This window comes from Abramis brama (genome assembly GCF_963993115.1).
Source record: "Abramis brama genome assembly, chromosome: 23".
Classification (NCBI taxonomy): Eukaryota; Metazoa; Chordata; class Actinopteri; order Cypriniformes; family Leuciscidae; genus Abramis; species Abramis brama.
In genome coordinates this window covers 31,220,792-31,237,280 of record NC_139985.1, presented here as the reverse complement: position 1 = coordinate 31,237,280, position 16,489 = coordinate 31,220,792, and the positions used below count along the sequence as shown (strand labels likewise).

General features: G+C 41.3%; 1 protein-coding gene across 1 annotated transcript in view; it reads left to right on the top strand.

Moving 5' to 3' along the window:
* Positions 1 to 16,489, top strand: part of iars1 (isoleucyl-tRNA synthetase 1) — a 157,503-nt gene that overhangs the window by 50,025 nt on the left and 90,989 nt on the right. The window contains exons 14-22 of the mRNA XM_084100950.1: positions 2,230 to 2,356; positions 5,431 to 5,504; positions 6,057 to 6,251; positions 7,260 to 7,346; positions 7,503 to 7,586; positions 12,607 to 12,751; positions 13,482 to 13,602; positions 13,683 to 13,774; positions 14,492 to 14,569. Coding sequence (XP_083957076.1) covers positions 2,230 to 2,356; positions 5,431 to 5,504; positions 6,057 to 6,251; positions 7,260 to 7,346; positions 7,503 to 7,586; positions 12,607 to 12,751; positions 13,482 to 13,602; positions 13,683 to 13,774; positions 14,492 to 14,569 — 1,003 coding nt within the window. The remainder of the gene's footprint in view (positions 1 to 2,229; positions 2,357 to 5,430; positions 5,505 to 6,056; positions 6,252 to 7,259; positions 7,347 to 7,502; positions 7,587 to 12,606; positions 12,752 to 13,481; positions 13,603 to 13,682; positions 13,775 to 14,491; positions 14,570 to 16,489) is intronic.

The window sequence follows — 16,489 nt, the reverse complement described above, 5'->3', positions numbered from 1 at the left end:
AGGGTACCTTTTCAAACTCATCCTTTGATCTCATTGAATTTGTCCAGGTTCCCTCTACAGTCCATCATGGCAAAAAGCTTTTCAAAGAGCTTTTGTCCGTCAGATCTTTTGTCAGAAAGGATCCACGTTGACTAATTAGCCTGTATCTCCTGAATGCAAAGTTCAGTCTGCATGAAACTTGGTACACTTTCAAAAGAGGATGTTTTGAGGATATGCACCAATTTTCATCCAATTCTGCCTATAGTTGGCACTGTGACTGAAATATATTCAAACTCAGCAACTGTTTGGTGAAGATAATGGAAATTTGCCATTGCCACATGCACATGACAGCTGTGTTCTGCTGCGGTCATTCACTCTTATTTTAAACTGTTTCTCGGACCCTGGTAATTGCCACACGCAACTATATTTGAAAGTAAAAGTGTCATCTTTAATGCATGCGCATAATCTACAGCCTCCTGCGTGAAACAATAACTAGAGCTGCTCAGTGCTCTACAGAGACACTGTGGTGTAACTGATGTTTGGGCCAAAGCTCAGGTGTTTGGCAGTATATGTGTGTATCAGAGCCGACCTGCTGTAATGTGACTATCACACCACTTCTGAGTCTCTGTGCTGCAGATGAAATGCAGAAAAGGCCATAATGGCAGAATATTTCAGCAAGGTGTTTTGGGTTTATGTGGTTTTATGCGCACACAGCATAATAAAATCACATTATTCTGCATGATTTAGATGGTTGAACTGTTCTGTGTCCACATCTGAGATTTGTGATGGGTCGGGGCGATGCTGTATGTCAGGGACTCTCTCTCTCTCTCTCTCTCTCTCTCTCTCTCTCTCTCTCTCTCTCTCTCTCTCTCTCTCTCTCTCTCTCTTTCTCTTTCTCTTTCTGTAGATTGTGTAATTGTACTTTTCAGTTTAATGTTGTTGTCTTATGTTTAAGATTGTGGAAAAAGCATATCTTTATTAGAGCTAAAACAGCATGAGGGTAACAGAAGAATGACACAATTTTCATTTTAGTGAACTATTCCTTTCACCCATTATTTCATTAAACATACTTTTTTTTTTTTTTTTTGCATCAGTCCCAAGAAGCCATACAGACTGAAGTTCGCTAGCACACATGTCCTGATTTGACCGCAGTCGCAGCATGTTACAGTCTAACGCACATTTCTTCTGTTGGCTTATTAACGAGCCCTGCACATCCAGCCCATCACAGTGTCCTTAAATTCTACATTTAGTTCTTAGATGAGAGAGCATAGGAGAAGAGAAAAATCATTAAATTGATAAATTGGGTGTTGAGATGGAGCTTAAATAGAAATGCCTCTTCCCGATGAGAATTGATGAAGTCAGTGGTGTCCTGATGAAAGCTTTCTCTCTGTGCCGTGTCTTGAAGAAGGGCAGCGGGATGATGCCCAGGAGGACATTTAACCTTCCTTTACTAAGGGATGGATTATTTTAAGTTGTTAGTTTTGTTTTTCTTTTCCAAGAAGAAAGAGGATAATAATAATCAGTGAGCACTAACCCTTTACACAGAAATTAGTTTCGCGTATTTTTCTGAATACAGCCCAATGCTTAAAAGCTTTAATGTAGTCAATCATAAAATTCTCACAGACCTGCAAGGTTTTTTATGGATGGTTTTAAATCCTACTTGTTAAAATAGACATTTTGTTGCTGTAGGTAATCAATCCTCAAAACAAATGGCCATTTCTTGTGGAGTCCCACAGGGTTCGGTTTTAGGACCGCTGTTGTTGTTGTTTTATGTTACCTTAACAATGATAATTTGTATAGCTATGCAGATAAAACACATCTATGTCTATTCTGTCTGTAGATCAGAACTACTTGTGTGCTGGGCAACTTGTATTAAAGCCATAACAAATGTAAATATGAGTCTAAACATTGAACTTACCAGGCTGTAGTTTTAAGCATGAACTGTAAGACTGTCTTCGAGCACCAGATTACAGTACGTCATTTCTGAGACATTCAACAACCCGACAGTTGGTGAAAAGCATCAACCAACGCCAACACGTGGTGTAACACACTGTTTCGACAAAACCCGACAAAGTGTCTGTTGCAGTTGTCTGTCGGTGCAGTGTGAATCGGGCTTATAACGCAAAAGAGAACTTAATTTGGTTTTTGTGCTCTTAACACTGAATGTTGCTGTGAAAGGACTGTTTTTGGGACGTTTCTACATCGACCTATGTGAAGTTAATGGCGGTGTCTTTCTCTCTTTGTTTCCAGGGTACCTGAGTTTGTCAGAGAGAAGCGTTTTGGAAACTGGCTGAGAGATGCACGAGACTGGGCCATCTCTCGAAACCGTTATTGGGGAACGCCCATCCCTCTGTGGGTCAGTGACGACTATGAAGAGGTCAGTGCTGGATTCATGAGCACCTTAAAAAGCTTAATTTTTCAGACTTCGAGTGATATTTCATGCCTTGATAATGCATTTGCTCGAAAATGGCAGCTGTAAATTCTAAATGTTTAATGCAAGAAAAAAAATGACAGTAAAAATCTAGTTAAAACTAATTAAGGCATGTTTTCCACACTGTTTTTCAATTAACACAAGGCAGGGTTATTATTGTTAACTAAAACAAACTATTCAAATAATTTCTGTTATTTGAAGTATTATAATAAATAAAAATATAGCTGCGAGCAGCGATTGCGGGCCCAAGCCGGTGGCATCGCCACCCTGGTGCCTTTAGTTACACTAAAGCCACCGGGGTGGCGGTGTCACCGGCTTGGGCCCTCCATCGCTGCTCGCAGCTATATTCATATATATATATGGTGTGCGTCCACGGCGAGGAACGGGCAGAGAAGAGCGAATGTTTTTTTAGTTCATTCCTACTTCCATAGGAATTCATTGAAAACGCTCGCTCTGCACCATTATTCATGTCAGTGCGGTCAAAAGCATTTTGAAAGTGACACACTTCCTGCTGCCAGTTGGTGGCGCTATAATTTTGACTCACAATAGTTACATCCATCTGATCGGCCTCTTAGCACGAACACACTGCTGAAGTTTCATCAAGATCAGTTAACGTATGCAGAAGTTATATTACTTCGTGTTTCTCTTTTCTCGCTATAAATTTGTTTCCTCGCCACGGCCAAATCAAAAATCCGTCCGCAATTTAGCATCCTCAATGTCTTGACTTCATGCACACCGAGGTTGGAGGCGAGTGGATGAATTCTCTAGGAGGAATACATCAAATTCCACAGCATGCATTTTTCAAATAACCCATAATAGCCGACTTCCTGTTGGGCGGAGCTAATAACTTAGAGTGCGGAAGTTGTTCGGCCCGATGAGATCTATATGTGTACCGAGTTTCATATTAATTGAAGCGTGTTTGATATATGGACCAAGTTTTGAGGCCGTGTTCAAGGGGGCGCTGTTGAGCCCCCCTGCCACGCCCGGGTACCAGCTTCAGCCCGGCCCTGATGACCGTGGGTTCTGACCTGTGTGAAAAGTTTCAAGAGTTTTTGAGCACGTTAAGGGCCCCAAAAGCCCCTGAAACCTTGAAAAACAAAGATTAAATGGAATAGACAAATCCCCCCCCCCCCCCACAGACACACAGAGAGAGAGAGAAAATTCTCCAGAAAATCCACATTCAAACCAAAATATCTGACTTCCTGTTGGTCTGAGATAATGACTCTAAATTAGAAAGTTGTCCGGCTTGATGAGAACAATACACCTACCAAGTTTTGTGATTCTAGGAAAAACTAAGCCCCCATTTTCGCCACGGCCAAACCGTTCGAGATATCAAAAATCTGTTCGCAAGAATTCATCCTCAATGTCTTGACTTCATTCACACCGAGTTTGGCGGCGATCGGATGAATTCCCTAGGAGGAGTATTTCACATTCCATTGTATGCGTTTTCCAAACAACGTATAATAACCGACTTCCTGTTGGGCTTTTGTAAAACTTAGAGCACGAAAGTTGTTCGGCCCGATGAGATCAATATGTGTACTGAGTTTCATATTATTACATGCAAGCGTGTTTGATTTATGGACCAAGTTTTCGGACACCATTCCAGGGGGCGCTGTCAAGCCCCCCTGCCACGCCCGGGTACCAGCTTCAGTACGGCCCTGATGGCCGCAGCTTCTGACGTGTGTGCAAAATTTCAAGAGTTTTTGAGCATGTTAAGGGCCCCAAAAGTGGCAAAAAGGCAGAAAATAAAATAAATAAATAAATAAATCCTTACGAAAACAATAGGGCCTTCGCCCTTTCAGGGCTTGGGCCCTAATAATTATTTGTTAAAAAACCTAACCTAAACAAAAATTAGAAATGTTGCTTGGACAATAAACTGAAATAAGTTTGTTGAAGCACTACAATTATTAACTGGAAATAAATAAACTAAAACTGAAATAAAACTGCATTAAACACACACACACACACACGCGCGCATAGTAATAAACCACAGTATTGACACAGATGTTTTTATTAAACAATTTAATTTATGTGAACATTTGAATGATTATGGAAATGAAGCACAAGGATTGTGAATCTTGTCTTTCAAAAAGCAAATTAAAAGCACAAAATATCACCTTGATTTGTAAGAAAGAGTTGAACAAGACCATCTTTATAGTCACAATGTCACTTACGGTAATTTGATATCAAGAGCAAAATCATTGTGAATATTCCTCCAGTGCTAATTCCCATTAGCTGTGTTTGGTAAAGCTGTGAAGTTTGAGAGCGTACGCTGTTGATTAGCCGAATCTTCTTAGAAGCATGATCGTCTTAAACATTGGTAATGGTCTTTAAGTGCTCTGATTAGCGTGTTTTTCTTAAAAGCTCAACTTGTGGAAAGTCAGAATAAGGTTGTTGGCGTCTCTGCCTGCTGAAACGAGCTATTTGAAAAGAAGGACAGCGACCTGCTTCCTGAAAATAGCATAATGAGTTGTTTCCGCGAGCGAGTCTCTGGAGTGCCACGGACTCCCCGAACGCATCGGATCGGGCCAGAAAAGCTCCGCTCTCTTGCTCTCTGCGAGGCCGTATCTGGGCCACACTACTGAGACCAGCGGAAACCGGGACAGCGGTCCAACATCGGCACTCACTTTCAGTAACACACTTTATGGTAAACTTCACTGCCCACCTGGTGAAAATCAAGGTTGTCCTGGTTTTTGACTGGTGTTAAAGGTATAATATGTAAGAATTTTCTATCAAAATATCCAAAAACCACTTGCACAGTGTTATATATTTCTTTCAATTGTGTACTTGCATTATCTTAAATGTTTCCAAGAATTTGTAAATCCAGAGAAATTCACAATTTTTAATAGTGCCGTCCGTTCACTTGTCGCCTGTCAATGACGTAATATCCGCGTTATCCCTGGTTTCCGCTTGTACTGCCATAGTAACCATGGCGACAGATGTGGACAACTGTGTTACGTCTAGCAGCACGCTGTTTTTTGATTGACAGCACTAAATAATAATATATGCACGCTGTTTAGGTGGTGTGTGTGGGATCCATGGCTGAGCTGGAGGAACTGACGGGAATTAAAGTGTCTGATCTTCACAGGGAGAGGTGAGACTCTAATGATTCAGACATTACATATCATTTTTGATATTTCTTTACTAGTGTGTGCAGGACACTATAGTTCATTTATGTAAGTGAGGAGAGCAAAATATGACACATTATACCCAAAAAATTCTTCATACAGTGACTACCAGTGACATTTATAAACATTTGGGACCAAAAATGATTCGGACACTTTGAGCTGATCATGTTTTGCTGAAGTGTGTTTTCTTTAATTGCTAATGCTCTTTTTACACACAGACTGAACACAATGAAGCATTGCTTGGTGATTGGTTGAGCTAAACTGGTATTATCTAATTGTGTAGTTAAATTTAACAGCTGACAGATATTCAACATAATTCATGTGTGAGACAGTCTAACAGAAGGACGGACAAAACCAGTCAAACATCAGCTGAGTTCTGCTCATATTTTATTAAAACTATAGCGAATAAACTGAGATAATGTGAGAAATGTTGAAGGAGTCTGAATAGATTTTGGTTTGACTGCACCTGTGTAGATCGGCCAGGTGTTGATGTGTGTGTGTGTGTGTGTGTGTGGCAGCATTGACACTCTGACCATCCCGTCCCGCTGTGGGAAGGGTCAACTGAAGAGGGTCCCGGAGGTGTTCGACTGCTGGTTCGAGAGTGGCAGTATGCCCTACGCACAGGTACACTACCCGTTTGAGAACAGGCGGGAGTTTGAGGACGCCTTCCCAGCCGACTTCATCGCTGAGGGCATCGACCAGACCAGAGGATGGTGAGGAAACGTCACCGCAACTGATGATCCACTGTAGGCTAGGGTGACGAACACGTGCAGTTTATCCAATAAACACAAAATAGACCAGGACTGACAAGTGAATCAATCAAAACTAACTTTATCTGGACAATAACTTTATTCTAGAGCTGCTGTAAAGCCAAACAATCTCTGTTACTGTAATCTCCTATTATCACTGTAAAGCTGCTCTGAAACTGTCTATATTGTTAAAAGCGCTGTGTAAATGAAGGAGACTTGACCTGACTTGAGCATGTAACGTGCCAAACAAGGGCTTATGGGATCATGTGACAAAAGCAACCAATGAACAGACAGAACCAATGAGAACATGACACATGAACAGATGCACCAATAAACATGAACTTCCAAATAAAAGACATGAAAACATGAATGTGACATGACAGTCACTTGAGTAATCTGTCCAAAACATGCCGAGTCATTTATTTGATGGCTGATATCTTATGAATCAGGATGGCTGATAACAAAGCCAATATGGAGAATATAGTGTTGCTTTAGTTTTTGTATTGCTTTGGTAATATTTAGAATTTGCTTTTATTTATATTCTGTGTTAATACTATTTACATTTTTAGTAATTGTATGTGCTTTTATAAATATATTTCTTGACTATTTCTTGAAAATAAATAATACAAATATTATTTTTTGATAATATATTCTCTATAATATTTTTTTTTTATATTTGATTTTATTAATTGTTTTAATAGTTTTAGTTAGCGATAATAACCCTAACACACACACACACACAGAAAGCAAAAAGTGTTTAATAACGGTACAGTTTAAGAGTGATCTGAACGAATTTTCTGAACGAAATGGGGTTGATTTTCCTGATTATGATGCGCTTGCTCTGTTTGTTGGTGGAACGTGTTTCAGGAGCCATTTAAACTGAATCTGAGCACAAGCTGAACATCGCTTTCAGTGCCGTAACCGGTGTAGATGAAGCTCAGCTCGTAATGCCTGTGTTTCTGTCGGCTGCAGGTTCTACACGTTACTCGTGCTCTCGACGGCTCTGTTCGGGAAACCACCGTTCAAGAACGTGATCGTCAACGGCCTGGTTCTCGCGAGGTAACACACACACACACACACACACACTCACACACACACACAGCCCGTGGGCTCCGTCCTCAGGCAGAAATACAGTACTAGTTCAGAATGACCCACTGAGCTGGAAACACTCTTTGTGTGCGTGTGCGTGTGTGTGTGTGTGTGTGTGTTCTGCAGTGATGGACAGAAGATGAGCAAGCGTAAGAAGAATTACCCCGACCCGGGTCTGATTGTGCAGAACTACGGCGCCGACGCGCTCCGGTGAGCAAAACACATTTGATGCTAATTATCATCTTTTAGTTTTGCCCTTTCCCAGTATCTACGAATATGAATCTGTGAGCCACTTAAACTCCCCCTGAAGCACAGCTGAGACGTGACCATATGGGTGATTAATAAAAACATACTTATATCCATCCAAATGGGACAGTGCAAACTAAACACTGTCACGTATGATGTGATAATGCCTTTTAAATCTGTTGATTTTAGATTTTTTTTATTGTGTGCTTGGAATGTGTGATATATTGAATATTTACAGTATATTTTATATCATTTTGATTTTGATTTAGATTTAATCATTCAAAAGATTGAATCATTTTCACACTCACACTCACACACACTCTCACACACACATACATTCTCATATACACAGACAGACACACACGCACTCACTCACTCACTCACTCACTCACTCACTCACTCACATGCACTCACTCACTCACATGCACTCACTCACTCACTCACTCACATGCACTCACTCACTCACTCACTCACTCACTCACTCACTCACATGCACTCACTCACATGCACTCACTCACACTCACTCACTCACACTCACTCACATGCACTCACTCACTCACATGCACTCACTCACTCACTCACTCACTCACATGCACTCACTCACTCACTCACTCACTCACTCACTCACATGCACTCACTCACTCACTCACTCACTCACTCACTCACTCACTCACTCACTCACTCACTCACCCACTCACTCACTCACTCACTCACTCACTCACTCACTCACATGCACTCACTCACTCACTCACCCACTCACTCACCCACTCACTCACTCACTCACTCACTCACTCACTCACTCACTCACTCACATGCACTCACTCACATGCACTCATTCACTCACTCACTCACATGCACTCACTCACATGCACTCACTCACATGCATTCACTCACTCACTCACATGCATTCACTCACTCACTCACATGCATTCACTCACTCACTCACATGCATTCACTCACTCACTCACATGCACTCACTCACTCACTCACTCACTCACTCACTCACTCACTCACATGCATTCACTCACTCACTCACATGCACTCACTCACTCACTCACTCACTCACCCACTCACTCTTGCACTCACTCACTCACTCACATGCACTCACTCACTCACTCACTCACTCACTCACTCACTCACTCACTCACTCACTCACTCACTCACTCTCTCTCACTCACTCACTCACTCTCACTCACTCACTCACTCTCACTCACTCTCTCTCACTCACTCACTCACTCACTCACTCACACTCACTCACTCACTCACATGCACTCACTCACATGCACTCACTCACTCACATGCACTCACTCACTCACTCACTCACATGCACTCACTCACTCAATTCAATTCAATTCAAATGAGCTTTATTGGCATGACTGTGTAAAATAGCACAATATTGCCAAAGCAATAGACATATACAAACATATACGTACAGGTTGATACATAAAATTGAACAATAAAAAATAAATAAAACAATTAAAAATATATTTCAATATTATGCATAAATATATCACAATGAAAATAAATAAAATAAAATAAAAATAAGTACAGAGAGCAGTTTAAGGTAAAAGAGGGTTCAGCCCTTGTCCCTCATATGATGGCAGGAAGACACATACTGCGCTGCCAGGAGAACACACTCTTCTTTCTCTCCCAGAATATAAGACAGTTTGTCTGTGAGGCTCGCTTGTTGGAACTGGGGTAAAATCTGAGCTATTAGTGTGAGCTATCACTCACTCACTCACATGCACTCACTCACTCACTCACTCACTCGCACTCACTCACTCACTCACATGCACTCACTCACTCACTCACTCACTCACATGCACTCACTCACTCACTCACTCACTCACCCACTCACTCACTCACTCACATGCACTCACTCACTCACTCACTCACTCACTCACATGCACTCACTCACTCACTCACTCACATGCACTCACTCACTCACTCACTCACATGCACTCACTCACTCACTCACTCACTCACCCACTCTTGCACTCACTCACTCACTCACTCACATGCACTCACTCACTCACTCACTCACTCACTCGCACTCACTCACTCACTCACTCACTCACATGCACTCACTCACTCACTCACTCACATGCACTCACTCACTCACTCACTCACTCACTCACTCACATGCACTCACTCACTCACTCACTCACATGCACTCACTCACTCACTCACTCACATGCACTCACTCACATGCACTCACTCACTCACTCACTCACATGCACTCACTCACTCACTCACCCACTCACTCTTGCACTCACTCACTCACTCACTCACATGCACTCACTCACTCACTCACATGCACTCACTCACTCACTCACCCACTCACTCTTGCACTTACTCACTCACTCACTCACATGCACTCACTCACATGCACTCACTCGCACTCACTCACTCACTCACTCACTCACTCACTCACTCACTCACTCACATGCACTCACTCACTCACTCACTCACCCTTGCACTTACTCACTCACTCGCACGCACTCACTCACTCACATGCACTCACTCACTCACTCACTCACTCACTCACTCACATACATAAAGTCGCGCACACTCACACGTGCACAATCACTCTCACACACACACTCTCGCACTTGCACTCACTCACTCGCACTCACTCTCTCACTCACTCACTCACTCACTCACTCACATGCACTCACTCACTCACTCACTCACATACATAAAGTCGCGCACACTCACACGTGCACAATCACTCTCACACACACACTCTCACACACACACTCTCTCACTCACTCACTCACTCACTCACATAAACAGTCGCGCACACTCACACGTGCACAATCACTCTCACACACACATGCACTTATAGCGAATACAAAAATCTGAATGGCAGTTTAAAACATTGAAATACTGTAAATCTTATTACCGTACATCGGCACGTCTACATACAACCAATGAAATGCATGAAGATTGATTGTTCAAGGACACGTCAAACTCTGTTGATCACATTCTGCTGTAGTTATTGATCATAATCAACCAGAGCACCAATACTTTATCCACGCATGCTTGAGTACAGCAGGGCGATGAGTCAGAGAAAAATGGCCGCATACAGTCATAAATGCAATCACACACTCTTTTCAGACGTCCGGTCAATCACAAACTCCTAACCTACATCATCATGACATCATAGAGATGAGCCTGAACTCACACTCATGTGTGCATGTCAACAAAAATGGCAACAAACTGCTGCATTTATCATGTTCGTTATTCACTAGTTTCTAGTGATTTTTATTTATTTTATTTTTTTGATTAGTTTTCTGATAAAACTTCCATTTGTTGGAGAAATGATGTGTGTGACGTTGTTCCAGAGAGGCGTGTTTTAGTGAAGCGCTGTGTAGCTTCTGGCCCGACGACACTTGGCAGATTATTGCTGAAGTTTAAAAAAGTGAACTTGAAAAAAGTTATAAAATTCTACATTTACCATTATGAAAAATGGACAAAAATACAATTTTAAATTTTTATATGAAAAATATATTTTCCAAAACGCGTTTTATTCTAAAACCGTGAGAAAACCAAAGCCACGAATTTAAACCAGCTGTGTTCCAAATTTGAGCTTGAAATCTCAAAAAATGAGCTTTCAGACAGGATTTGTTTGGGAAACGTTTCCAAATGGATCAAATTAATTTCCCATTAATTTCCACTGCACTCATTTTTGACTGTTAACAATGCAATTTTTGAAAAAAAATTTCAGGGCCATTAAACATTTCTTATCATGTCCAGGATTTGGTGTGTGTGCGTAAACCGTTAAAACCGTTACCAAGTTTCGCACCATTCCGATGAGGTAAAAAACACTAAAAAAAGTAAATGCACCAGAGGGATAAAAAAGCTAGATTATCTTAATAACACTTTATAATGATCTTACATTAATACATTATTTAATGCTTAACAGACAGTTTATTAATGATTTAAATAATACATTTAAAGCCCTATTTAAAGCGGACGGGACTAGTGTAACATGGAGAGGTGGTGTAAAGTAATAATCTCCAGAGCTTCTCTGTGATTTTAGTCCCGTCTGAATGTGCATCTCAGTGATCATGACAATGTCAGTAAAGATTACGCCGGCTTTTACCTTCAGTAAAAAGGTCCGGAATAATGACCTCAGGTGATACTAATCCCGTGCGAATAGACCCGCTGTAAATATGTACCTAAATATTTCATCATTTCCTGTTTAAAAGTAGTTTACCGTGGTTTTTCAAGTATGGAGACGCTTGAAGAAGCATCAGTTGTGTTCGAGACGCTGGGACGAGTCTGTGGCAGAACTCGAGTGTTTCACACACACCATCAGATCAGAGAGAAGACCGACAGCACTCGTTAGAGGCACGAAACATCTTTTAGCGTTAGCTAAGTGCCTGTTACCAACATAATCCAATCTGAAGTTAATTAATACATCGTTCGACCGGACAGAACTGTTTTATATAAATATAGGTTATATGTGTTTGCGCACGTGATATCAGGAAGCAGCGTAACACACACATGACGGCAGGAGTGACGGCGGTGTGTAAATCGAGTTACTCTCCCACTTCTGCTAGTTTACTGAGATCTCTTATCCCGTGCGGATTGGCCATTAATATTACAGACGTTATACCTGTGGTAAAATTACATTACTCCATCTACCCTTGTGAGGTTAATCCCGTCCGAATAGGGCTTAGATTGTATTTAGCTTCCCCACAGACCCCTGGCGGATTGAAGATTAATTATTTTGATTGGTTTCTTATTATCTGTTCACTATTGCTCATACTTAGTTATAGGGTTACATCTCAAGGCTGGAATACACTACATGACTATTAAAATCTGAACAGATTTTAAAAACTAGGCATTGTACACTCACCGAGGCTAGTAGCCCGGCCCGTTTAAAGCCCTTTCATGTGAACTCTCATGAGGAAAGACGCTCTTCAACCAGAGGAACGGTCCTCCTGGTGTGACATCACCTGTTTCTGTCCCTCAGACTGTACCTGATCAACTCGCCGGTGGTCCGGGCCGAGAACCTGCGCTTTAAAGAAGAGGGCGTGCGAGACGTGCTGAAGGACGTGTTCCTGCCCTGGTACAACGCCTACCGGTTCCTGGTGCAGAACCTCCAGAGACTGCAGACGGTACGGAGACTCCTGGCTCTCGGATCACAGCTGTTTCCAACATTGATAATAAATAAGAAATGTTTCTTGAACACACATGCTCTTTGATGAGGCTCTGCAACTCCAAGGCTTTAAGAAGCCAGTGTAATGCACTGCACCAACTTATTTATTCTAAAATAAGTGTGTATATATATATATATATATTAGGGGTGTAACGATACCCTCATGTCACGATCCGATACATATCACGACACATCGGCCACCATATGTTATAGTTCTCAGCCCGATAAAAGAACATTTGTCCTATATGTGTATATATATATAAAAGCTGATAAATAATGGATTAATTCCATCAGCTGAGACGCACTGCCTGAAATATGATTGAAATAATTTCAAAAAGGAAAATACATTAAAGTGCAACACAAGTCTGTCATATAGTCTACATAACATTATAATGAAACGATTATAATTGTGTGTTTGGGACATGGCTTTTAACGGTGAGACTTTTGTTTTGTAATCAGGCTTTCAAAAATTATATTAAAAAGTGGGTTTAGGTTTATCGGCTTTTAAATATAAAGAATTATCGGTTATCATATCGGTCAAAATTTTCATACCGGTGCATCCGTAATTAAATTAATACTTTTTTTTTTTTTAAGGATGCGTAAAAATAGAAGAAAATCTATTTTATTATTTTATCTGCTTACTATTTGAAAAGTATCTGACTGGGCCATGATCGTTCTTCCCTCATTAGGAGGAGGGCATCGAGTTCCTGTACAACGAGAGGACAGCCATCGTGAGCGAGAACATCATGGACAAATGGATCCAGTCGTTCACCCAGTCACTCATTCAGTTCTTCAGAGATGAGATGGGAGGTGAGCATCTGATGAACTCCTGCACTTGAGTGATTTGTCAGCCAGGACGGTCTGAAATAGACGTGTGCTCGTGTTTCCAGCCTACAGACTCTATACGGTGGTTCCCAGACTGGTCAAGTTCGTGGATATGCTCACCAACTGGTACGTGAGGACGAACCGCAGGCGTCTGAAGGTAGGCAAGCTTCGACTCGCACACAATCTCAGAAAACCTGTCAGAAATATCCCAGTCATGTTTCATATTTATCAAAAGAAAGAAATAAGAAAATATATTTTTCCTGGGCCTTGCACTTGCTTGTGACCCTTGGGCTAGAAGTGACCCAGACTGAATTAAAGCTCAGATCAATACACATATTTCATCCCTGAATGTCATTATTCATCCATTGAGCAAAACACACTTAGATTCATCTGTATTGAATCAGTGCTTGGACCATTTACAAAAAAGAAATAAGGAAAGAGGAGGGAAGGAAGGAAGGAAAAAAGAAAGAAAGAAGGAAAAAGAAGGTAGGCGAGGAAAGGGGAAATCACGTGGATGAATATGCATATGCAAATGATATGCAGATGAGGACAAAACTCGGCATTGTAAGCTCCATATATGGTTATTTCGGGGTGGAGACGCATGTGCACAATCCTGACTGTGTTTTGTAAAGGGAATTTTGAATATTTTTTGGCGTACGCCATTTTTAACTTTCAGGCGCACGTACACTTTTAATAAGGATCGTACGCACAGTTTAATAAATGAGAGCCAGGACCTGCAGGCTCAGACGTGATGCTTGATGTTGTGACACTGCAGTGTTGTGTGTGTTTAAGAGCGGAGGAGTCAGCAGTGCTTGCAGCTGTTATCCTCTCTCTCTCTCTCTGTGTGTGTGTGTGTGTGTGTGTGTGTGTTCAGGGTGAGAGTGGTGTTGAAGACTGTATCCGTGCCCTGGAGACCCTCTTCAGTGTGCTCCTCTCCATGTGTCGACTGATGGTGAGTCTCGCAAGCGCTCAAACACTTTCAGAAGGAGGAGTGTGGCCGTTCTCAGTGGATGGGGATGAAATTATTGAATATAAGTGTAGCAGTGCTTTTTGAAATATACTTTTTTTTATATTACTAAAACCAAAAAATAAAGGATTTTTTTTGTACACTGAAAAAATGTACATATTCTAATTTTCTTGTTAAAAACAATCCTTTACTTGAAATGCAAAACTGTTGAAGATGATAATTTTTTCTTGTTTTAAGCATCAATTTAACACATTTTTGTGAAGTTTATGCTTTAAGAAACAAACAGACAAATATGAATGAATAACTAAAATAAATTGAATAACTAAAATAAATATAATAATTAAATAATCTTTCCTAACGGAATAGTTAGGAAGTTATTATTTAAATGTAATTTCGGTCTTGTGTGACTTTCTCTCTTCTGTGCAACACCAAAGCTGAGGTTTTTTTATATCCTGACCACTGGTTTTAATGTGATGACAGTGAATGAAAACTAGAGTTGTCAAGCTTCAAAACTGCTTAAAGTGCCATTTAAAGCATCATATCAGCAGCTCATCTGACCACTGTACATCTTCTGTAGTCATACCACAGCTTTGTTTAAAGATCAAACATGTTTATTTAAAAGACTGAAAGTAAATTTGTAGCAAAGTTCGTTATTGTGGGAAGGAGGAGGCGGGAACCGGCGAACTTTCACAGACTTTAATAATAAAATGAACAAATACAAATCGAAAGTAAAAGAGAGCAGCCCTTCACGGACGACTGCTGCCACATAATAAAACAAACAAAACACAACATAGATCCAGGCCTGGTCCTCTCTCGATCTTCACTGTCGTCGCTCCTCCTGTACACCGTGTCCTAACTACACGCGACGCGCGATAAAAGGATCTTCTCCATGTTAATCCGAGTGTTTGTCCTGACCAGACGCCACGGCGACACACGACGATTCTATTTTAGAAACGGTTTCTATTTTTCTGCGACGTCCTGCTGGAACAACAAACACAAAGTGTGGCGATGATAATCTCAGGTGCTGTTTATGTGCTTTATTTAATGTTAAAGCGTGTCATGTGACTCTGAATATCATTTAGTGCTCCAGCTTTGAGGCTGTAAAAGCAACAATGGATAATTCACCTCAGATCTTGAAATTAAACAAAATGGAAACAAGAACGTTCAAACTGTGAACAAACTGACAGCAAAGATTGTTTTAGTAATATGCCTATGTATTTGAATAATGCTTAAATGGTGTAATATTTGTGGATTTGATTATGTAGCTACTTATCCATTTTCTTGTGAGTGCCGTCAGGATCACTCTCTGGTGCCGCGAAACTCCGCCCACACGCTGTTCTAAATGGCTGACTCCGCCCACACATTGTTCTGATTGGCTAACTCCGCCCACACACTGTTCTGAATGGCTGACTCCGCCCACATGATGATGATGTTCTGATTGGCTGACTCCGCCCACACGCTGTTCTGATTGGCTGTGGGTTTTGATTGATTTTGACGCCTCTCGCAGTCTAGTGTGGACAGACAAATGATTTGTCACTGGAATGTTATCGCGTCTGGTTAGGACACAGTGTTATGCTTCCGCTCCTCCGTGAGAGATAGGAGAGCGGTGCGTCGCTCATCGTCACTCACGCCACCGGCCTCGTCCTGCTCGCCACAGTTGACTACTTAAATTTCAGTCTGTTTCTCACGCAAAGCATCATATGACTTACAGAAACTTGTATATATATCGCACAAGTCACACGGGCGGCTGTCACAGCGTTTTTATGACTTGACTTTCTTATCTTTGGAAAAGAGCGACCGGCACGATTCACTTTTGTGTTCCGCTGAAAGTCATATGGGTTTTCCAACAACATGAGAGTTGAATTATTATTTGAAACTATTGATATTTGCAGTGTAATGCAGTTC